Source organism: Lathamus discolor, chromosome 5 (genome assembly GCF_037157495.1).
Source record: "Lathamus discolor isolate bLatDis1 chromosome 5, bLatDis1.hap1, whole genome shotgun sequence".
In the NCBI taxonomy this organism is placed as follows: domain Eukaryota; kingdom Metazoa; phylum Chordata; class Aves; order Psittaciformes; family Psittacidae; genus Lathamus; species Lathamus discolor.
Window position 1 is genome coordinate 48,796,808 of NC_088888.1, and position 23,725 is coordinate 48,820,532.

Here is a 23,725-nt window from a genome sequence, read left to right on the forward strand (position 1 = left end):
CAGTGTGGGGAGTCATCACGCATCGCAGTGCAGATGCACTGCTGAATGACCTAACTTGCCTATTTGCATCTCTAATTTCTATGATATAATCTCCATTCCATACTGCAATTATTAGAGAAAGAAATTAATTTCTTGGTTTCAAGGAAGTTGAGAGAGGAATAGAGGGGTGAAAAGAGGAAATTGAATTTTGCAGAACTATGATTCCAAAAATAATTCCGAAAAGGAAAATCCTGTATGTGTAAGAAGGGGATAAAATGTTATGGAGAAGAACTGACGTTCAGTATGCTGTTAAAGGAAAAAGTTTGCATTGCTGGAATAGTGGCAACAAAATCACCCCTTGTTTCTATTGTATTCAAAGTGTTTTGCTCTCTTCCACTATTCTTTGCCATTTATTTTTATATTTACTGTTCCATATGCCAATTAAGAATTCTTAGCAGGTCTACCAAGCTGTAGAAATTTAAATTAGATTGCAAAAAGAACCTCAAAAGCAGAGTAAGATTTTAAATGGATAATTGAAACCAACTGCAAAATTCCTTTATCAGAAGGGGGGAAGGGCAATGCTTTTTTAAGAGTGCCTTAAAATTAATCCAAAATGAGTATCACTTATTTTCAGCATGTCAGATTTGCAGGTCTACTCTGAGGTTAATGTGAAAATGAATGTAAAAATATTTTAAGCTTTTTCTCTGCTAAACTGGAGTACCATTAACTGGAAGCTTTCAGAAACCAAGGTGGTATCAACAGTACCATCCACAGAGTATGCGCAGTGCCCTAAAGTATATCCTATTGGGGGAACAGTCAGCATAGAGGCTGTTGTTGATTGTCCTGCTGCTTGGAATAATGAAAATGGTGTCCAGCTGCACGTCATTTAAGAGATCTGCAGTCCTGATATGCAGTAGCTCCGCACCACGTAAAGCAGCAAAATAGGCGGTCCAGCCTTCCCCCCACACCACCAAACTCCCATCTTTGCCTCCTGCCCTGTGCTGGCATGATGGTCGTGTCTCGTCCAGAATCGCAGCTGGTCTTGCACATTTAAATGGGATTTTTTTTTTTTTTCAGCAAAGCCTACAAGTAATAAACAAGGCAACCTTCAAAAACTGCAGTGTCTGCGCTGGGGCACAGTGGCCTTGTCTGCACCGGTGTTTTTTCTGGAGCGTCTCAGGACTGACAAGGCCAGCCTAACCCCAGCAGTACCAGCAGTGCTCGGGGCACAGATGCAGCTCCCCACCGCTGCCTACGCCAGTGACTGTTTTACCCCCACTAAGCACTTCCAAAGTTTTAACAGGAGCTGTGCCTCATCCGTTACTAGTGCTTAACAGCTGGGGGCAGGGAGGAAGTAAAAAAACACCTCAAAATCCCATTACAGAAGAAAGTGTGTCCGCTCCGGTGGAAGGCCCCAGTTTTGGAGCAGCTTTGCTCTCCGGTGCTGAGCCACCTCCTTCCCACATGCCGTCTCTAGTACTTAGTACTTTTGCACTGGGTGACCTGAACTCCTCCTTTCTTTTTTCTAAGTAATTTTCCATTCCTTACACCTATGAAGAAGAGTTTGGAAAAGGTGACCCATGCAAAGCCAAACCACAAGCCAGGTGATTCCTGCACACAGTTTTGGAGGGTTCCCTGGGCCCAGCCAGGGGACTGACACTAGGGACCACAACTCTCCTTGAAGTCAGCAGGTCCCAGCTCACATGGACAGCAAGAAATTGCTGTGAAAGCGGAGCCTGCCCCAAAACTAGAAGAAATCCCACCGTGCCCATGCCCTGCTCCCAGCACAGAGGGGCACCCACTGGCCTCTGGTGCTCCCAATGCGTTGGCCCCACCGTGCCATGGCCAGCACAGGCAAGAGCATCCACCATGCTGACTCAGAGGGCCAAGGAGGGGTAGAAGATGTGACATGAAGCCTGAGGAGAAGAAGTGCCAGGGATGAGTGGAGCCAGGGCAAAGGGGCTGTGGGGTGGCACAGAGGAAGGAGCTTCAAGGCGATGGTAAGCACCGGCTCGCTCAGCCTGGTGTCAGAAAGGAGCATCTGCTGCAGGCGAAACAAAAACTCCTGAGGGAGGTGATAGCTGCTGACCAGCCTGTATCAAATCTAGTCACACAAGCACCAAACCCCGAAGTTAAAAGTGAAATCTCCATCAGCCCCAAACTGGGATGTGGGTGCTTGGATGTGCCCTTGCTGAGAGAGTGTGATTTGTCAATGGTTTTTTGGTATTGAAGCTCTCAAGTGGTTGGGAGAACTGCTTCTGAAGAGAGAGTGGCTTGTACAACAGCCATCAGCCTGCTGGATGGATTTAGTTTATAGACTAGCTCCCTGTCACAGCAAAACAGGGCTGAAACTCACGTGCGTGTACTGAACAGTGAAATAACAGCACTCACAGCAACAAACCCTTCTGGATCAACAGACAAAAGTTTGTGAAAAGAAAGCAAGCTTTGATGCCAGATCTTCAGATTTTGAGCTATTTTGTGAAGCAGTAGCAAAATGCAGGGTAATGGGGAACCAGAGTAAGTTATTTAAGCAGTTAAAAGGCTTTGAATAAAGACCATTCACAAAGGGCTACTAAGGAGAGTCATTAGCCAGGAGAAGAGGAGCAGGTAACACCCAGCCAGCTCTGGATGCAAATCCTGTTAGGGAATAGCATGCAGGGGCAGAGCAGGAACAATTGCCCAGCTTTCTTAATAGCATTTAGGTACTAGGGTGCCTCAAGGATCAAGACAAACAGCAGCACTGTTTAACCAACTTTCTGAGGACTTACTATAAAGGCTGTATACGTCAGAGCAACACACAAGACAAGGCCGGCGGATCGTGAGGCACCTCAGTAAGCTTCAACAACGCTAAGTAACAGAGTAATGCGTCAGCAGAGGGAATGTGTTGTAGATAAGCGCGGAGCAATGTGCCTTGGAAGGCATGATTTAAACTACTCATATACACAGATGGGTTCTGAATTAATTGTAACCTTTCAACAGAAAGATTGAGGCATCAGTGTGGACAGCTTAATGAAGATGTCTGCTGTGTGCTGCAGTGGTCAAACTCAGAAAAGAAGCTGTAATAAAAAAGTGGATGACAGAAAATATTGTAATATGATTATATTAAATATTGATAGAAAGTTTCAGTTAGCCAGCCTTAGAGGGATGTGGAAGAGAAATCTGCCTACAGAATAAACTGAATGACCTTGTCCTACTAAGTGCCAGGGTCATCTCGCCTGTCACTGACTACAGTGCATCCCAGGCTCTCAGCACCTTAACTGAGCAGAATGAGGGCTTTTAGAGAAAGAGTACAGGACTGTTTGTACAATGAAGGATAACCTTGACATGGTACATGGCATGCTTGTGTACTTTGCTCAGTAATAACGAAACACTCAAAAGGACAAAGCTTATCAATGTAGTGTATAGCTAACTAATCTCTAGAAAGCTGGTCATAAACTGTTCCTATGGTAAATAGTTTTGTTTACCCCCAAAATAAGGAGACTTAAATATGCATTAAAATACAGTCAGTCCATTAACTGCTGTAATCAGTAGAACTGATTATATAGACCAAGGAGATACCATTTCATCAGTTGTACAGAAAATAAAAATGACAAGAGCCTTCAACTTCGAATGTTGAAAACCCAGCAGGGTTAAGATAGAAATCCCTCAGATTTATGTCTCCATCAGTGATGATATAACTGGTGAACTGCTTTATATTAGAGGTTTGTCTTCTCAGTTGTATGGCCACAAGGGAATCCTTCCCCAGGTATAGTGTTGTTGAATGCCTGATGCATTATGAGTTCTTTAGAAGACGTTAGTGTTGGCACTGCTAGTAGGCAGATACTGAACTCAGTGTACCAGCAGCTTTTTCTGTGCTATGAATACCTATCTTCAAGCAAAATACATGTGACTGAATTTCAGATACCCTTTTAGCTATTTGTTCTTTCTGAAATCAAGTTCCCTTGTGCTGTGCTAACAAAAACAGAGCCAGGGATAGCCAGCCATAATGCATGAGCAGCAATGAACCTTATATTACAGTTAAAAATAGCATTAATCAGAACTACACAATGAATTTAAGCCAGTATTAGTCAAAGAGCTGTTCATTTTATTCCACAAGCAACATAAATATTCTTGAGCAATCAACTAGCCTTGAAAATTTATACACAATATATAGACAATGAATGAATGTTCATAAAATGTTCCAAACTGACAGGACTTTTGCCCTTAAATGTGAAGACTTTTTGAAAATCTGTAAATAAAAATACAGAGCAGTGGATATTTCTCAAACTGTTGGAGGAGTAAAAGCTATATGTACATGTTTATTAGTACTAATAACCACCTTCGTAACCTGGCACGGGACTGGTGGGAGAGGAATGGAATATCAAGCAACCTCAGGAGGTAGAATAGTAAACTAGCCTCACATTTGAAGGACATATTTTAACTAAAGGTCTTGTAGACATCTTCAAATGCATGTAAAATCCCTAACACACATTCTTCCTGTTGCTGAACACCTTCCATACCAGAGCAAACTACAGGGTATTGGTTTTATTGAACAAGGCATTATAGTGGGGGAAATTATTAGATTTAACATTTTCTACATGAATGCAAAGTGGCTATTGGGGTGTGAGAGTCTGGAGGGAAGGAAGAAGCTGTGGATGTGGTTATGCAAAGAAGTTGTTGTTGAAGACCATAACTTCTGTGATGGACAGTACCTTGCTGAACTCCTGCCATTCCCGGTGTGAGAGATTTGGTGGGCGGTGTTGCATGTAGCTGCAGGAAATGGGCTATTTGGAAGGAAAAATGCAGTGATCTTCCCAGACAAGAGCTATGAGGATTGAAAGTTTGCAGGGATAATTCATCCCGGAGCAGAAAGGAAGCAAGAGCCTCCGAAGATTCTTGCAGAGGTAATTGGTAGGAGGCCCTGGGAGTGGAATATTTAGGACACAGACAAGGCAGAGAAGAGAGGGGAGCATTTTGTCCTGTGGCTTGGGTGGGAGCAAGCACTGCAAGGAGCGGCTGCCAAGAGGTTGTTGGAAAGGTTACCTTTTGTGTAAGATCAGGGTGGACTTTGCCTCCACTGAAGTCAGTGATGATAATGACTGACATTAAGATGGCCAGGGTCCCACTCATACTCTGAAATAAAAACAGAAAACTAGGATAGCTTTAAAATCTTTTTGACATCAAATATCTGTGGCCACAGTAGTGATACTTAGGCATTCACCCAAAAAGATCTCTTAGGCACTTTCTAAGAGTTTTTCCATTTTATAGAAAGAGAAACTGAGGTCTGTGTGAGACTTTCACAAAGGGAAAGGAATTTGGGTGCTTAAGTCTGATTTTCACTGCATTGCTGGAATTGGGAGAAGGGGGAGAACAAATACCCTGGCTCCTGGCCTGTTGATGAGACCACTACACAGGCTGTTAAAGGACTTGTTTTCCTTTCTGATTACATATCACTATTTAAATCCATCAGCTTCTACTTTAAAAGAAGAGTGCATGCTCAATTCTAGAGTAATTAGGTAATGTTGGTATTATGCTCTGAAGCTGTAAAGTGCTAATTTATGTAAAAGGCAAGTAGTAGTATTATTAGTGCTCAAGTATGATATCATCAGGCTGACGCATAAGTGTGGAAAATCACATACATCTGCTTTGCCTTCCTAAAACAAACTTAGAGTGAAATTAATCAATTGAAAAAATCAGTGTATCATAATTTTGCAGCTCTCACAAAGACATGTCTGATAAGAAAACTGAGTTTATCTTTATGTTGCCAAATAAGAGGCCACAAAACTTGAGGTTTAACTAGTTTTAGAAAATATAAACTATTTAGAACTTTTTACATTTATTTTGTTTGCATTATTTTTCAGGGGTCCGACCGACTTAGTGTACATATTTCAAAGCAAAACTTGAAATGTACTGAAATCAAGTCCATTGCTTCTGAATCCTATGGCTCACGAAACAGCAACTTACACAAGCGGAAACAACACTTCCTGGTGCCAACAAAAACGAAAGGCTGAAGGAAAACAGGAAGTAATCCACACAGAAAGTGTGTAACTAATCTTGTGAGGGATAGCAGCAAGCCTTCTCTGCAGCAAGCTTCAGGAAGGGAGAAGCACAGATAGGCATCTTCTACACTGAGAATGGCCTGTCTGAGCGACATTAACCCTTGCCACAGAAAGCTGAGATAATATATCACTGTTCCAGAGAAAAACAATGTGAAGTACTGGATTGAGATGAGACCCAACTTGAAATGTAAAGCCTCAAAAGACAGGCTTGCAGTAAAAAGAGTTACAGGCTATCAACTAGAGAAACGCAGTGAAAATCCACTGAAAACATGGGTCAGACTGGAATGATTCCCAGATCCTTCATACTTATAAAAGGAAACCACACTGGAGAAGGTGTATGCGAAATAAGTTGCCTAAAATGCGAGATGAGATGAAAAGGTTTATCACTTACAAATTCTCCTGAACCCACAGCATATTCGTAAAGGCCTCGAATGAATGATGCTGCCATTACCACACAGTACACACATTATTTAATTTAGGAGAAAAACATAATCAAATCAAAGGAGAAAATGTAACTGAAACTGCAACCGTCTGCTGACAATGTGTGACACGTGACCAGCACCACAGCTGCTTGTAACCCTTTATCATCATCAACAGGATTAAACTACTTCCCTATTTATTTAAATAAAATTCAAAGTAGCAAGGATGCTGGAGAAGCATTAATGACCATGGTGATATATATGTACTGAAGAACTATTTTCCTCCATGCTACAACACTGTTTTGACACACATTTGTTTGCTGTACACTGAACCCTTGTAGAGTGCCACGTAAGTCAGTATTTCTCATGTGATTTACAAAGATTCTGCTGCATATGATACTGTCAGGTCCAATAATCGCGTCCAAAATATGTGCTTATCCAAATCTACATTAACATTCAGTACAGCAACAGAATATTCTCTTATGTAACCATTACATTAATTTTACTAACATTTTCTTCATGACAGAAATATTGGAGCTGCAAAGGCAAAATGTGGACTTAATCAATGGAATAATATAATTACATTTTAGATTGGGTATTATTAAACTCCAGGCCAGACACTCACATAGATCAGTGTCTCAAGTGGACTGTTGGGCTGTAAAGATGCAACCACCTGGTAATCCAGTCCCAACTACAGACCACTGTTGGATTTAAACTGTCAATTTGATTGGTTGGTGGTTTGAGAAGTTAAATGTTGTCAGCCTTACTCATACTGAGAAGTATCTTACTTCCTGCACAGCCCCACTGATTTAAAATAGGATATTTGTATGCAGACTTGAGAGAGTAGGGCACTGCATGAAATTATTTGCCTAAAATATGTGACTGTTAATCGTGTGTATAAACATATCCTGGATTAAGTCCTATATTTGTAATCATAACTCTTTCTGGGTTTGGAACATTCCCATTCATTCTAATAATAAGCTTCAATTATTTCGTGGACTTAAATAAATTACTTGTCAACTACCAGCTCAATTAATTACAGAATGTATGCAATGAACACTTCAGGTGTAATCATCCAGGTCTAATACATACTTAGAACTGGGTACTCTGCTTTCTAATAATTTTTAATTAAATAAAACATTTTGTTCTACCTGAAATTTTTTAAAGTCTTTGTTGACCCAAAACAGTAGCATTATTACATGGCTCAGTCTCCAAACAGAACAAAATTCAGTTCCTGCAGCCTAGCTGGTGACTGCTTTCCATCTCTGTGCTCTAATTGAACCTGCTGTCGTTTGGTTTACTACAGAAACTGCTAGCATTTTCTCAAAGGCACCTGAACATTTTCCTTTTGTTATTTCTGGTTCCCACTGATACCCAAAAGGAAAGAGTAGCAAAATTTTCCGTGCTGGGGTTCTGCATGACAGGATACAAACAGAATGATACTTGATTAATGCTTTACTTACATGTCTGTTTATTTTGCATATTTACAACCTCGAGCCTCTTTAAGAAATAATGTTCTTAATAAGTTTTCCCATTTTTATAGAGTTACTTTTTCAAAGAAATTACCTTGCAGTGAAATTACACTTAAGGAAGAACATTGGTTGCAATCACACAAGCTTGAAGGAGCACGCAGAGAGGGCTGTAACAGTAAAACAATGGAGCTTGTCACCCTTCCCAAGATATTCTCACAGACTAAGACAATACAGATGAAGGGTGCAAAGCCACGTTCATTATTACCAAAATAAAATATACCAACACATTGCTATCTTGAGCCATCTAAACAAACAGGAAAAGGTGGGTGGGCAGAGAGGAGCACAATTTGCATAGCTGTGCTCCTTAATTTAGAACAGCACTTTGATGTGTACATCTTTGGTTTCTGGCACACCAACAAGGGATGCAAGCATACAAAACACTCTAACATACCTCCAAATGCTTCAGGAAGTTCCTTGCTCTGGATAACTCTTTGCTTTTCATAAAGATTGGTTGCCAACAAATACACTGGTAACCCCTATTCTCAGCAGAGTAATCACTTCCAATCAGGGCAGTGATAGATTGCCTTGTGAAACCTGGCAAAGGGAAAGCAAGTCCTGTGCTGACTAATGGAGATAGCGCATGCTCCGTCCCTCTCTGTTTCCACCAACTCTCCCACACTAGCCAGCTGTGAGGAACACAGTACAGATTTGCTTTGACATCACTCCAGTAACTCCTTGTAACATACACCACCACTGGACGAAATCCCCATTGTATCATCTCTTCCACACTTGGGCTGCCTACCAGTGCATCAGGGGCAGTACCTCACTGAAGAGCAGCCTTCCCCAGGAGAGTAGGTGGTTGCAATGGGAGGGCAGGTGTTCAGTCCTGCCGTGGCTGGTGTCTGAACTAGCAGAGGGGAGCTGCACTGGCTTTAGGAAGCTCGTGCATGGTATCGAACTAAATGAACTGAATTAATGCAATGTTCTGCCATTGTCTGGACTTTCCTGCTGTTTAAACAGCCAAATTTGCCAAGGTAATTCCTTCCCACCTGGATTCTTGAGGATCTCACGACTAGACCCATGAGTAATCTTGTGTCCACTCTTATTCCCTAATCACACAAAACTAATACATCTCTCAGTGAAGCATGTCAGACAATGGAACTTTTTCTAATCAAAACCCCTGTTTTTTCACCCCACAGGCAAAAAAACCCACACTGTTCTTCTAACAAAGGGAATTCCAGGGGAAAAAAAGGCATGTTGAGAGACCAAAACAGATTTCTCTGCTTCCTGGGTGCCCATCTGGAACAAACTCGTCATGTTTATTGTTTTTCCTCGGGGTGGGCAGTGAAACTAGTGGCAGCCATCCAGCTCAGCACTAGCAAAGCAAAGAGCTGGGGACCTCCTGCGCCACAGTTCCCTCCCAAGCGCCAGGTGCCCCAGGGAAGGGTGGGATTAAAGGAAGCTATGAGGAGGTCAAAAAGCAAGAGCAGCCAGAAAATCATGGCTTGTCTTCTCAATAGAAGAGCTTAATCATTTCTACAGAAAGGGCATTTATTCCAGGATATCATTCTAATATAAAATTTCCTACCAGATAACCCTAGCAGATGTCCTGAACTGGGTTTTCCTGACTGGCTGCTTTGTGTCAGCATTGGAGGGAACACACAGAAATTCACCTCCATGGAGATCTGGGACAAACAAGTCTCAGAGTTATGGACTGTATTTTCAGAACTGCAAAAATGGACTTAGAGGTCCAAGTCCCCCTCAAATCCCTTGCCCTGTGTTTTTTGCTCCAGTGATATATCCCTGGAACTACAAGTATTCATCTGGCTTGAACACTTCCAGTAAATACCTGGAAAATCACCATCTGGGATTCTCCTTTTTGATTTTCCTTTCCTTCCTTTCACCACACTCTGCAGGAATTCCAGTCTGGAAAGTGAGCAAGGCTGCATCTGCAACCCAGCCTCAGTGCCTGCCTGAACTTCTGATCCCAAATATTAACACCCAACTGAGGATCCATCTTTTCCCTTATTTTCTGTGGTTGTGTTTGCTCTTTCTCAGTGATTCTTCCTAGATGGGCACAGCAGTCACAACCTGCTTTCAACTCCACTCGGATTCTGCACTGAAAACCCTGCTGCTTTCATTCTCACCCCTGGCTATCTCCAGCATTCTCCCGATTCTCAGTGCCCTGCTTTCTTGTTGTTTGACAGAAGAACCACCTCAGGTATGTTGAAGACTTCGAAGAATATGTTGAAAGATTTCTTTAAATAGCCGTAGATTATTTACATCAGAAGAGGCAAACAGATGAGATTCAGGGCTTCCTGCTAGCTCAGTGGTGATGGGCTCATGCTTTGTCCTGCATTCCCCTAGCTGCTTGTCATCAGTCTTCCAGCCATTTCCTGGAAAGCAACCAACTGATTGTATTCCCACTTTGCTATGGCCATAAACAACGACAAACTTGGCTCATCTGGCACCACTTTGCAGAGCATTATCTGGACCGCTTTGCAACCACTGATGAATGAAGCTCCATCCTGCCTAATTCTTTGTGTTTGTGCTGTAAATACCTGAAGACCTGCTTTGTGTGAGTGAGGTGTCATGGAGGCTGCGACTTCCCTACTGTTGTTTCTGGCAGTCTCATGCCAACTCTCCATCATTCACTTTGGCAAGCTGGCAGCTTCCAGCATCTGAAAGCCGAAAATAGGAAAGGGCATTTGCAGGGCGGTGATATGATGTGTGCTTGGCTTTAAAAAGGATCACAAACTTAAGGCAGTGGAGAGCAAAAAGGCATACCAGTATCACCATGGATATGTGACATTAAACAAACCACTTGTCATGATACACAGCTGACTACTTGCCAAATGGAACAGGATCTTCTTATTATTCATTGTTTTGCCCTGTAAAACCTGCACAGTCACAAGAAGGAAAAATCTACAGAAACATACTGTTACCTTCCTCACCATCCCAGCCCATACTGGGGCTTCTGGTTCAACAGCAACTCCCAGATGTCCACCTACTTGCACACATTTGAAGACTAAAAGGCGAAATCCTGGTGGGCACCCTACTTAATCACTGCTGGAAAGGGAGCTGCAGGATGAGGTCACTTCCTCGAGGTAACTCTGACACTTGTAATGCTTCCTGTCCTCCCAGGGCTTTGATTCCATCCCTCCTGTCCCTCATAGCTGAGGTGCCAGCCTGGTATTTTCCTGGTGTCTCATATATGCCCGCCCACTGGTGCCTGCCCGCATGGCTCTGCTGAGGACTACACCAGCCACACAGGGAATTTACCCTTGTCTAATCCATCGTGCCACACCTCGCTGTGCCCAGGAACCTAACTCTGCTTCCATCTAGGGGGATGATGGAAGCTCCAGATGAGCTGGGGCTAACCCTCCCTTCATAGCACACTGCAGCCAGGTGAGTTCCTAGCCCACCCAAAAGGGGCCAAGAGGGCTGCCACATGGGCAGCATCTTGAAGCATCCCACTTGCCCTCTCCTCTGCCTCCCCAGGGACCTCCTGCATCCTTGTGGAGTGTGTCTAGGAGCAGAAACCCCATCTCAGCCTACATGATGGCTGCGTTGACGTCAAAAAAGGTGCACACAATTCCTTGTGTCTGGGGAGGCTGTCTTGCATCTCAACCTATGTGATGGCAGCTTTGACCTCAAAAGCGGACCAACACAGTTCCTTGTGTCTTGGAACTGTGCCTTGCCTACCGCTGCCCCCTTTGGTGTGCCCGTGGGCAGCTGAAAGGAGGAAGTGGAGAGAGGGAGCAAAAAGCCAGGCAAAGGCACTGCTGAAAATGGGCCACGATCCAGAACTTCCCTGCTGCAGGCCAGGCCTCCCAGGCCCTCTGCACTTCCCCGCTGCTTCAACCTGGCCATCCGTCCACAGGGTGCTGGTGGATGTGGAGTAAGAGGCAGGAGCGCTAGTCTCGGGGTGATGGTGGTGATGGTGGGTTCGCACACACGTGGCCGTGCCGGGTCAGTGCTGCGGGGCCGGGAAGGGGGCACTGATAGGGGGTGTGCTCAGCCAGGCTGACAATCTTTGCAAAGCGTGTACCCACCGTGCCCCGTGTGTTCAGGTTTCCTTTGCCATTCAACGAAAAACAACCATAAATAACTCAAATAAACCCACCAACCAGGCCAAGGGCAAGAGCGGGTGGGTACTCACCCTGCACACCCAGTGGGGCAAATACCAGAGACGGAAAGAAGGGGGGGGCGGCACCCCCAACTTCCCCTCCTGCGTGCAGCACCCGTGTCTGCGGAAAAAGGTGGATCTCGGATCTCGCCTCCGGGAGACGGGCAGGGCCCCGAGGGGCACCCACGCGTGTCCGGGGGCTCCCGCTGGCGGGGCCGGGCACCTGCACTGTGGTGGAGCCAGGCTAGGGGAGACGGGACGGACCTCGCCGTGCCCAGGCCCCGTCCCGGAGCGCCCAGCCCCACGCGTGTCCACAGCGCTACGAGCGGCCGGGGCGTGAGGAAGCCCGGCGGTGCCTGAAGAGAACGGACCAGAGGCGGGTGAAGGGCGGTAGGGGTGCCGCCCGCGGCGGAGCCCCGCTTTGTTCTCGGGGGAGCAACCTAGGGACACATGTGTGGCCCAGCCGAGAGGAGCGGGGTGCTGGGTGCCTCCCTGAGCAGCCGTGCCCCTTCTCGCGTGTCACTTTGCACGCATGTGCCCCTGCCTGTTTCTCTGTGTGCGTGTGCGCGCTGGGTGCTGGGCTTGGGGCTGGGTTTGGTGGCTTTTTTTCCTTTCCTTTTTTTTTTTCCCCTCGCTTGCTCCAGGTTTTACTTCTGGTTGCCTGTAAGGGTTTTGCTCCTCCCTTCTGAAATCCTATATTAGCCGCGGCCAAAGCCGTGTAAGAAACACAGCTCATTGTTGGCAAGTGCCGATGAGCCTCGCAGAGGAGTGAAGCGCAGCGCAGCGCCGGGGCTGCGGCAGCGACCACCGCGCCGGGGAGGGAGCCGGGGCCGCCCTCTCTATGCTGGGTGACTTCTGCTAACCGATTTCACCGCCACCTTCGAAGCAAGAGGAGGAAGAAGCCGGGAGGTGAGTGCGGCGTTCTCGTAGCTGATGCCGGGTGTCCCTTTTGTGTGCAACAGGAAAAAATGTGACTGTTTAAACACGCGAGGAAAGGTGTTTCCCGGCTGCCTGGCTCTGCCTCCTTATCTGTGTGTAACCGGGTTTTTACCAAAATAATTCGGACTCCATTCCAAAAGTTGCCGGCAGCGGCTAGGTGGGACTTGCCGATTCTTCGCCTTGTTCTCCGCAAGTTGGCGAGCGTGCCGCGGAAACCCACCGCCTTTCCTGACGGAGAGGGATCTCGGCCGGCTCCTGCCCTCGCGGGGTGGCAGTGGTGGCGGCCCGTGGTACGGTACGGTATAGCACGGTACGGAACGGCACCGCTCCCCGCCGGTGGGTGCTGGACAACTTGGAGCGAGTGGGAAGGCGTGTGTTGCTCGCCGGATTAGCGGAGGGGACCGGCATCTGCTCCCCGTTTATTTTTCCCTTTGTACTGCACGGCAGAGCCGCGGTAGGAGATTTTTTTTTTCCCTTTTTTTAGTTTTTTCCCCCTTTATCCCACCGAGAAAGAGGACGGCGAAACCGGAGAAGTAACTGCTCCCAGAGCCAGGCAGATGCAGCCGGGCCGGGAGAGGGCAGTTGACTGCATGGCTGAATGGCTAGATGGATGTCCGAGGGTGTATTTTCTTAATGTATTCACACGCTAACTTTCCAGGTGGGCGATGGCAGACCACATGATGGCCATGAACCACGGGCGATTCCCGGACGGATCCGGTGGGCTGCATCACCACCCCGCGCACCGGATGAGCATGGGGCAGTTTCCCACCCCCCACCACCACCAGCACCAGGCGCCGCCGCCACCGCAGCAGCAGCACGCCTTCAGCGCCCTGATGGGCGAGCACCTCCACTACGGCGCTGGGAGCCTGAACGCGAGCGGCGGGGGAAGGCACGCCGTGGGGCCGGGCAGCGTGAGCGGAGGGCACCCGGCCGGCAGCCTGGCTCCCGCCGCCCGCTTCGGCGGCTCCCAGTTCCTGGCGCCCCCCGTCGCCAGCCCGGGAGGGCAGCTGAGTGCCAGCATGCAGCTCCAGAAGCTGAACAACCAGTACTTCAGCCACCACCCTTACCCCCACAGCCACTACATGCCGGACTTGCACCCCGGCAGCCACCAGCTGAACGGCAGCAGCCAGCAGCATTTCAGGGACTGCAACCCCAAGCACGGCGGCGGCGGGAGCGGTGGGAGCGGGAGCGGGCTACCGCCTGCCGTGCCCCACGTCCCCGCAGCAATGCTGCCGCCCAATGTCATAGACACTGACTTCATCGACGAGGAGGTCCTCATGTCCTTAGTCATCGAAATGGGGCTGGATCGCATCAAGGAGCTTCCCGAGCTGTGGTTGGGACAGAACGAGTTTGACTTCATGACAGACTTCGTTTGCAAACAGCAGCCCAGCAGGGTGAGCTGCTGATTCATTTAAAACAAACAAAGGACTTTCTATCGGTGCGAATGAAAACATTCCCCTAGACACGGTGTCTCACTTTTCGGGCCTTGGAAAGGTGAGAATCTGGAAAGCAAGAGTCAACTATGCGCTTGTATAAATTCTTTTTTTTTTTTTTTTTTTTTTTTTAATTGCAGTCACTTTTTTTTGTAGCTTTGACATTCACGTCCCCTCCTGTAGCCATAATTTCTAGCGAACTGTTACCTTTTTATGTTGGTTGCCCCCCCTTCCTCTCCCTGTTCTCTTAATTTCCTTGCAGTAACGTGCCCATAATTCCCACAGTGCTGAACTGTTAGACATTAATCTTGGCAAATTGCTTAATCTGGTGGATTTTGTAAACCATGATTTCCAACGACTTGAACCGCATTCAAATTCTGAGTGAACAGGGACAAAAAAAACCCTGCATTAGTTGGTTGCATGAACTTTGAAGGGCAGATCCTACTGCACAAATGCTGCCATCTTGCTTAATTTTTAACTATGCATTGCAGTGCAGACCAATAATTTATTTTATCTTTTTTTTTCCAATATGCTAAACTGGAATCTTAACAGATATGGGCCAAACCTTTCCAGATCAGGATAAGTAATACTATTACTTAAAAAGTCTGCTACCCATTCCCCCTCCCCCATATATGTACAGACAATAATATGGTGTGGATGGAATGTTGACTAGTGGCAAACATTTCACAGATTTATTTTTTTTTTTAATTATTATTATTATTTTGTTTCCGTCTTCAGCGTTTTGACACTGTGCTAATATAGTTTATTCAGTACATGAAAAGATACTACTGTGTTGAAAGCTTTTCAGGAAATTTTGACAGTATTTTTGTACAAAACATTTTTTTGAGAAAATATTGTTAATTTATTCTATTTTAATTTGCCAATGTCAATAAAAAGTTAAGAAATGCTTTAGTTTTTCTAGAAGTCATTTACCAGTATTTTTCTTCAAAACTCTTCCCCACTGCCCCTGGTAAGTAGAACATCTATCTGTACAACCGTGTTAGTGTGCAAAAAGACATTCCAAAATAGAAGGTACACTACACCCATATATATGTCATGGTGAACTTGGTAGGTGAGTGGGATTTAAACATACTTACAGCATAAAGCCTCATACGTAACGTTGTAGTACGCCTGTCAGTGTGGTTTTATGAAAAATAAAGTTGCCAAGGTGCAACTTTTTTGTGACTTGCCAACATACTTGCTTTAAATGTAGTTGTCCAGAGTTATGATGCATAAAGTATTTATTATATTTATCTATTAAACTTGTAATTTTATAAATCTGCTTTCATTTATATAGTAGACTTTGTTCTTTTGTATATTTGTTATCTCACCTGGAGGAGCTATGTAAACAGATCAAGTGCTGTATGAGTATCTGTAACTTGGGAAGAGAGGGTGGGGGTGTCGTCCCGTCCCTCTCACCTTGCAGGGCTAACACAGGAGATTGCTGCATCAATCCGGCTCTGCATCGCACCAGAACCAATTGTGTTTAATTTCCAGTGACTTGGGAGAAGGAGAATATATCCTTAAAGTATTCCACCGTGGGACATCTCTGACCCCTCTCTCCCAGAACTTGGGACCAACTGAAGCCACCGATACAAATCCATACAGGTCTACTTTAAATATCTGGGAGAAAAATGCCCATTATCATAAGGCAATTGACATCTTGCTCCTTTAGTGCCAACAGTTACAGCCTTCTGCCCCCACCCGGCCTTTGGAAAAGCTCCTGCACAAGTTATTACTTAAGTGAGGACTGTGGGATCAGGACCCTAATAATACATGTAATCCCATTTAGCCATGCTTCCCAGGTTCAATACAGGGGCAATAACGCCGTGCTTTCTTTCTGCTTACTTTTTCAGCCACATCTTCTGAATTTATTAGTAAGAAAGCAGCATGGTGGATGTAGTTAAATTTTAAGCCTGGGAATGTAAATACGGGACGATATTGCCCCACAGTGGGAGTGTAAATAGCGGTGTTTTGAGTCAAGCTGGGAAATCAAACTGATGACTTGCTAAAATTGTCCCAGCTGGTGAGAAAAGCGATACTTGGCCTTCTTTTGCCTTGCAGACATGAAGCAGCTAATATGTTTTATGAATGTAAGTAAATAAATGCATGCTTATATCAAAGTCTTAGCAAAAGTAGACAGAAGGAAGTGTTTCCACACCTGGGAAAACCTTATGACAAAATGCTCTCTGCAGGCAGTAACGGCCTGTTCTTAGACAACTCTCAGCACCCAAGAATTTGAAAAGTCAACCTGGTTTCAGCCAGGGATTGCTGACATTTTTGTGACAGTAAATGTAACATTGAATGTCAATGAATCATAACTTACCGACTCGCCAATAACAAAAGAGTGATTAGAAGAATACAGCTATAGCCATTGCCCAACTTGCCACTATAAAAATACTTTTCCCATTTTATCTCTGTTTGATCTGCATGCATTGCATTGCCCTCTTCTGCTGGAGTTTGGGAGGGTGATTTTTCTGATTCTAATCAACTTCTTATAAAACTAACTACCAAATTATGTGCATACCAAATTGCAGAGATGTTTAAAGCCTGTAGGATCTCCTAAACAAAAAGGGAATGTTCTTGCTTTAATGATAAGCAATTTTGCGTCACACAGTTGGTTAAACAACAGATTCTTCACCATTGAGACATCACTGCTTAAGTCTGTCAACATTAAATCCGTCCATTTAAGCTTTTCCAAGAACAAGCGGTTTCACTTGCACACTGGTAGAGGCTATTTGCTTATGGCTCCTCATAGAACTCCTGAAGGCACTGGCATTGGGCAAGGAAGGCATCAGCAAGGAGTTTTAAGATGTCTTAAAAGTAGACACAGGGGAAATTCGCAAAAAAATGGTATTTCCTACCTTCTCCCTTTATTTCTCATTTTAGATCCCAGCAGATAGCACAACAACAAATTTGCGTGTCCATAGCATCATTCCCCAAGCAAGGGTCCTGACCTGCATGTTCCCAACATGCACCTCTTGGCAGGGCTCCCACGGCTGAAGCTGTAACAGGCCCTTACGTAGATCCTCTCTAGCCCCCACACTGTTTAGAAATACGCCAAAGTAATTTATCATTGGAACTCAGCGATTAGTGAAACACGCAGTGACCCACTTTTCCAGCTACCGCCAGATCCTTGCAAAGGATGTTGTCTTGTGTCTTGAGTTGCATTCAGGAAACTTGACCTCTGTGCTCTGGCTGGCTTTCAAGAACTTCCAACATGGTACATGATATCTGCTCCTCTGTAAGCCACGGTCATAAATAGACATGGCGCTTTATTTGGAAGGGAGATCAGCTCTAAACCCTTCCGGCACCCTAGACATGCTCAGTGGAAAACTAGCTGCCGATTAAAGCAGTCCTCTGCCTTCTGCAACGGGTGGGCGCTGGGGCTGGGGGCTGTAGGTGGGCAGCTGCCTCCTCACCGGCGGGGCTCCGCTCCTGCACGCCGGGCCTGCAGCTCTTCGGGACCCCCGGGGTGACGTGAGCGGCCCGGCCCGGCTCGGCTCGGTGCGACTGCTGTTGCCACCTGCGCTGCGCGGCCGGCGGCACCACGGCGCCCCCGTGTGGTCGGCCTCCCTCCCTGCCACCGCCCACCCCTGAAGAGGCACAGCGGCCGGGATTCCTCTCTATAACCGGAGGGTCTCGTCTCCGCCGCGGCCTGGGACTGCGAGTTCCCCCGGCGGGACAGAGACGGAAGGCGCAGCCCTGCACCGCCAGCAGAGCCGGTGCCCGTCGAAGCTGTGCCCAGCACGCAGCCGCACTGCATGGCATGGCAAGGCGGCCGGGGGGTGCGGGGCCCCCTTAATTTCTCGGCGTGGGTTTAGAGAAGAAGCAAACAAACGGTGTGAAAACATGCCTGTCTCAGTTCTTATTTGAAAAAAGAAAAAAAAAAGTTACGTAAACGAGGATTATCCCATGCTTTATCCTGTCTTCCTAGGGGGGGTTGAAGAATTCTGGATTTGAAGAGTTCCTTTCTTTTTTTTTTTTTTTTTTTCTTTACTTTATTTGTTTTGGCTGTTTTCCCTGTTTTCCCCAAGGTGATGTTTTCCATACCTGTTGGTTTGGCCAAAAGCTATGGCATGTGTCTGTGAAGCTACTGATAATGCTTCTTCAGGGCATAGGTAGCTTACGCATCAATCTCTTGCTAGGGGAGTCATCCTGATCCTGTCCTGTTCCCCCTGCCTGCTGCCTCCACTCCCTCACGGCTGTGCGGCACAGCAGGCCTTAAGACGTGAGTTGGTACCCAAGGGGCTGATACCCCCTCAGCAAAATCAGGGTGGGCATGCACTTCGAGGGGAGGAAAATGAAGGCAGGAAAGCAGTTCTTGTCCCTGACCCTACACCTATTCTTTTTGAAGCCCTCATATCCTCCAAAATACTCGCTGTGGGGCTACTGCAAGCAGGAATAAGAAATACAAATGTTACAGATCTGGGCTACACACACTGACCTTCACCTGGTCTATTTCTGTACCATCACTCATAGGGATAGCATTGTGATCAAGGACTGAGTAACATTGACAGGAGCTGTTTAAATGATAAGATAAAGTATTTTTTAAATAGGCAAATATATTTGTCAGATAACACTGCATGTGCAATAAAGCTAAGATGAGGAATCAAAGGAATTTGGAACCCGAGGCAGCAGCATTTTCTCAGGGTTTCATGTATTCGAAGTGCATCATTTTGTCAGCACAGAGGAGGTGTTTTACATATTATGAAAATATATTTACACATTTCAATATGGTGCCACTATTACTATTGTGCTCACACACAAGGTAAAGCTGAGTCTCAGCAACTGCAACAATAATGAGATACATCAAATGACTGAGCAGATGAGCCGCTGTTACAGTAGGTTCTCTGTTATTCTCTTTGACTGATTTTAGAAAGAAATCTGCAACACCAGGTTTTTAATAGAGACGGATAAGGTATTTAAGTCCCTCTCCATCTGCTGTGCCCTTCCACCTCTTAAAAAATTAGAGGGGCCATTTGATCACAAGCCTGAAAGAGATTTTGACAGACATATTTATTAAAAATAAGCAGAAGATTTTCCAGTTTATCAGGCTTCATAAAATGCTGGCCAGTTTTCTCACCTTTTTCTTTCACCGGGCCATTTTGTTTTCTCTGTGTATCGGTGTGTTCATTTGACAGTATATTCCCTAATTTATCAGCAATAAAGTAAAATAAAAGACACCTTCAGAGTTACAAGGCTCCTTAAAACCACGGCTGAAGTTACTGGTGTGGGTACGCAGCATTTCTTAAGCTCAAAAGACAATAATTTGGTAGCTGCTTGCTCTAGTAAGATGCTGAAGGCAACCTACTTACGTCCAGCTTTGATCGAAAGCCTTCTAACAACCGTACCATGAGTTTTCTGCTGCAACCTGTTTTGTTCACGCTAGCACACCACACAGGAGAGGGTGATGCTTCTGAAAGTATATAAAATGTCTTATCTGCTGCTATTCAAACAGAAGTGACACAGAGAATTTCAGATTCCACTTTCTGTCTGTGCTGGGATAAGTATTTAGAGGCTTCACGCAAAATATTTTGTTTTCTTCCAGCTGCATTATTTGATCTAATAATTGGTATCTCTGTCTACAAACCTTGTATAGTTATATGTTCTCCATCAACTTGGTATGAAGATGTAAAGTAAAGAATGGATACTTGGGATTTTCCAGTCATAGGAAGTGACACCAAGCCTCTGCACAGGTCTGTTTGTATAGAAGCTAGCCGTTTAAATTTTAGGTTGTTATAGGATTATAAGCGTTATATTTTGGGTTGCTACTGGGTTGCTTATCAGCAGGCTGCACTCAGGCTGGTGTGTGATCTGACAAGGAGGTCATAGAATCATAGAATTATGAATCATAGAATTATGAAGAATATCAAAAATAAAAGTTTGAACACGGGTACAAAGATGAATATAAAATCTTTCAGGTAGTAGGCAGAAAAAAAACTTAGTTATGACCATCACAGAGAAAGTTTTAGGGGATAGGTCTGAAAACCAGTCAGCCCTAACCCACAAGCTATAAACAGGTGTGTGTCTGTGGAGCAGTGGGGACAGCTTGGTTTTGTTTGTCATATCTGATGAGGCACAACGTTGTACACTGGAGAAGTGTCAAATTTGAGGAAATGTGAGGTGTTAGTCTTCTCCTCAGACCATTATTTACAATGTAAACTTGAATTTGCTCTGGTGGATTTAAGTGAGCAAAGCTGCTGTCAGATGGAACTGATGAAGCCTGCAGCCTGGGTTCTGCTGTTGAGGATGGACCTTGCTCCTGGAAGATGAGTAGGGAGCAGTCCCATTCCCAGTCAGCCACCATGCTGGAAAAACTGTTGTAGCCAGAAGATGGACTTGAATCCTATGCTCCGTCCTGCCTCTAAAAACCACCTTCTCTCCTTTTAAATCCCCTGTAATCCAATATCTCAGCCTCATCTGGTGGGATTCTCTATCAGTGGTCAGGAAGCACCACATGTCCTATGCTTTCTCATGTCCTCACTTCAGTTTAGTTAGGGCACAAACACATCGTCAAAAGCATCTGGGGCAGCAGCAGTGAGCTTGCTTTGGGATGCACAGTCAGCCTGAGCAGTGGGTTATTGTGGCTGTGCCCTGGGATGGTAGGGGGGTGTGACAGTCAGCCTGTCACACGTCACCTTGTGTGTGATTTTGCCATGTAAGGACAAGAGGAACTTCTGATGGGTGTCCCACCCCATCCACGGCTTTGCAGACAGAGACCTGTTGCCGGGCAGCCCACCGACCCATCACAGGGCTTCTTTCCTTCTGCCTTAGCTCCTGCCTTTTGTGACAGGGTCTTCTTGGCTGACCATTTAATCAAGCCATTTACATGAAAGAGAGAGATGCACAGATAATCACACAGATTTTTGAAAGGAGCTGTTTAAATTGTTCATACTTCATACAACGTTGATACAATTGTTGCTTACTTCAATTCACATTTTATGTATTGAAACCAAGCAGGAGTAATTTAACATGATAGATATAACCATGCTTGCTATAGGAGTGGGTGCAGAAGGGTTGCAGTACTCAGAGCTTGTCCACTAGGTGTAGCTGAAACCCTGCGTTTCTCATTGATTAAAGTCTTTAACAGAGCAGCCTTTTAATTTGATTTATTGTACGCATTTTAACTGAATGAATGTAGTCAGAGTGAATAGTAATGGATGCTTATGGAATGGAGCCTTTACCTAATGCAAGAATCACATCTCAGCAATTCTACAATCCCATCACAAAAATCAGGTTACTATGCACAAGGACTACCGTTCCACTAGTCCAGACCTTCCAGTCCAGGACTCTTTTTGACATGGTTCATCTTATACATAAATATCATAAGCAGTGAAGTCCTCTACTACAGGACTGTGTGTTTTTCCCCCAGGCTTTATTACCAAGTTCTGTGTTTAAAAGAGGATGTTGGCTCCACAGAAACCAGTGAAGCAGAACACTTCTGAATTCCAAAGCTGAACTCTTAGCTAGCATTTTGGCCTAAGGAAGAAAAGGAGAACATTTTGCTTCCTTGCCTCTCCTTCAGATCTCTCTAGCTCTTTCTGTACATAACAGCTTTGTCCTGAGTTGTATCCTTATGACTTTGATTGAAGATAAGGCAAAATAAGAAAAGACCTGGTGCATAAGGCAGGTTCAGGAGGTTCATTCTCCTCATTCTCCTTTTTTTTTTTTTTTTTTATGGTTAGCTTTCAGTAATTTTCATTTATGAATTGTGAAGATTAACAGGAATTAAGATTATTATTTACCTGTGATTTTTCCAGGTAATATTCATTAAAAAAAAACCGAGATAAGTGACACTCTGGATTTAGTTCTGACCTAGGTAACTGCTTAGCCAGTGGTGTCCAAGTCAAAAATCAGGGCCCGACTGGTAGCTTACCCAGTACAGCTGTACTTTTGGGATCCCTTTTGGAGTGTAAGCAGTAGGTTATGTTAAAACTACATTGCATATTCTAAGTCTAGCACAGTTATTTCAATTTCCCCTGAGTCACCCCACTAGTGTCAGTGTGCCTAAAAGTGCCCTGAGCACATTATTCACTTTAGGAGGACAATACATTTCTTGGCCAGAGTCTTAATCAGTCTCAGGTCTTTTAAGTCCTTCTTGAGAGTCTGCAGTGGTGTTGCTGGAGTCCATTTGACCAAGTTAAAGCATTGCATGAGTACAGCACTGTAGGTGCAGATATTAACCGTCCTCTGCAACTCCAACAACTTGTGTTATGATGATGATTTCAGATTGGATTAAGTCAGCATTCACAATCACTGTGATGACCAAGAGTATATCTGAGATCCTTATTAACTTAATTCAAGTATATATTCATATTTGAATATAACCTTAGAGTGGTGTTTGGGTCAGGAATGGATTAGAGTATTTTCTGATCCGTATTTATCTCTAGCATTAGCTTATTTACTGTTAAAATCATAATTATTTAGTGGGACCTTCTGATTACTTTTTTTCCTCCATGTAAGGTGAAATGACTTGAAAATGTCTTTTTTCTTAGTTCTGGGTTTTGGAGGGGTTTGGGTTTTTTTTCTAACCACCCTGGTAGCAGGTGGCCTTTAACTACTGAAAAGGAAAGGAAAGTAGATGGAAATCTGACTAACATTTTCCTTGGTTTTCTTTTTCCTCTCTCACAAAAATGAACAGCTCCAAACTGCTTTTGGTTTGTGGCTTTTGCCAGCCTCTTGCATTGTGAGGAAATTGCATGTTACTTTTTAAGGAAGCTTAAATAAATGCATGTTTCACTTTCATGTGTGTCACATCGGTATAGACACTCTTGTTTTTCTGGTTGTTCTCAGTGAACAGTGAATAAATAGATGTGTATAATATTTAATATCCCAACCAATTCAGGTTGCCAGTAAAGTATCCACTGTTATCAGGGGTGTTTCATACTTTCCTTTAGAAAAGCAAGTTGCCAGCTTATACCTGCTTGCTCCAGCGGTTACCATGTTCATGATTCCTTAGCATTTGTTGCCTGAGATGAATGATCATGCTGAAATGTTGCATTTCTCTCTTCTTTCACTTTTCATGAAGGTTACCTGGAAGATTGATGACCTGTGGGCATCCTTGACACCTGACAACCTAAGAAAAAACCAGGATGACAGAACAAGACTTATATTGATAACAGCATCACAGGGACCCAGCTAGTCAAACGCTAGTTGGTGACATAAAAAGCAAGAGAAGACAGAGCAAGCCAGACTTAAAGGAATTGTATCTTCTCCTTGTTTGCTGCTGGCTGAAACACAGGAGGTTTCTGGAGGACTTATTGCCTGGTGTACCCTCCAATAGCTTTTGCTTTTTGTGACTGGCAAAGAAGTT

At 44.9% G+C, this 23,725-nt stretch overlaps 1 protein-coding gene across 1 annotated transcript; it reads left to right on the forward strand.

Annotated features, from left to right (window-relative positions):
* Nucleotides 1–12,195: 12,195 nt before the first annotated feature.
* Nucleotides 12,196–15,687, forward strand: CITED2 (Cbp/p300 interacting transactivator with Glu/Asp rich carboxy-terminal domain 2). Its single transcript, XM_065680713.1, has 2 exons — nt 12,196–12,946; nt 13,635–15,687. Exon 2 carries the CDS (start codon nt 13,642–13,644, stop codon nt 14,380–14,382), a length of 741 nt encoding a protein of 246 aa, XP_065536785.1. The 5' UTR covers nt 12,196–12,946; nt 13,635–13,641; the 3' UTR covers nt 14,383–15,687.
* Nucleotides 15,688–23,725: the final 8,038 nt, after the last annotated feature.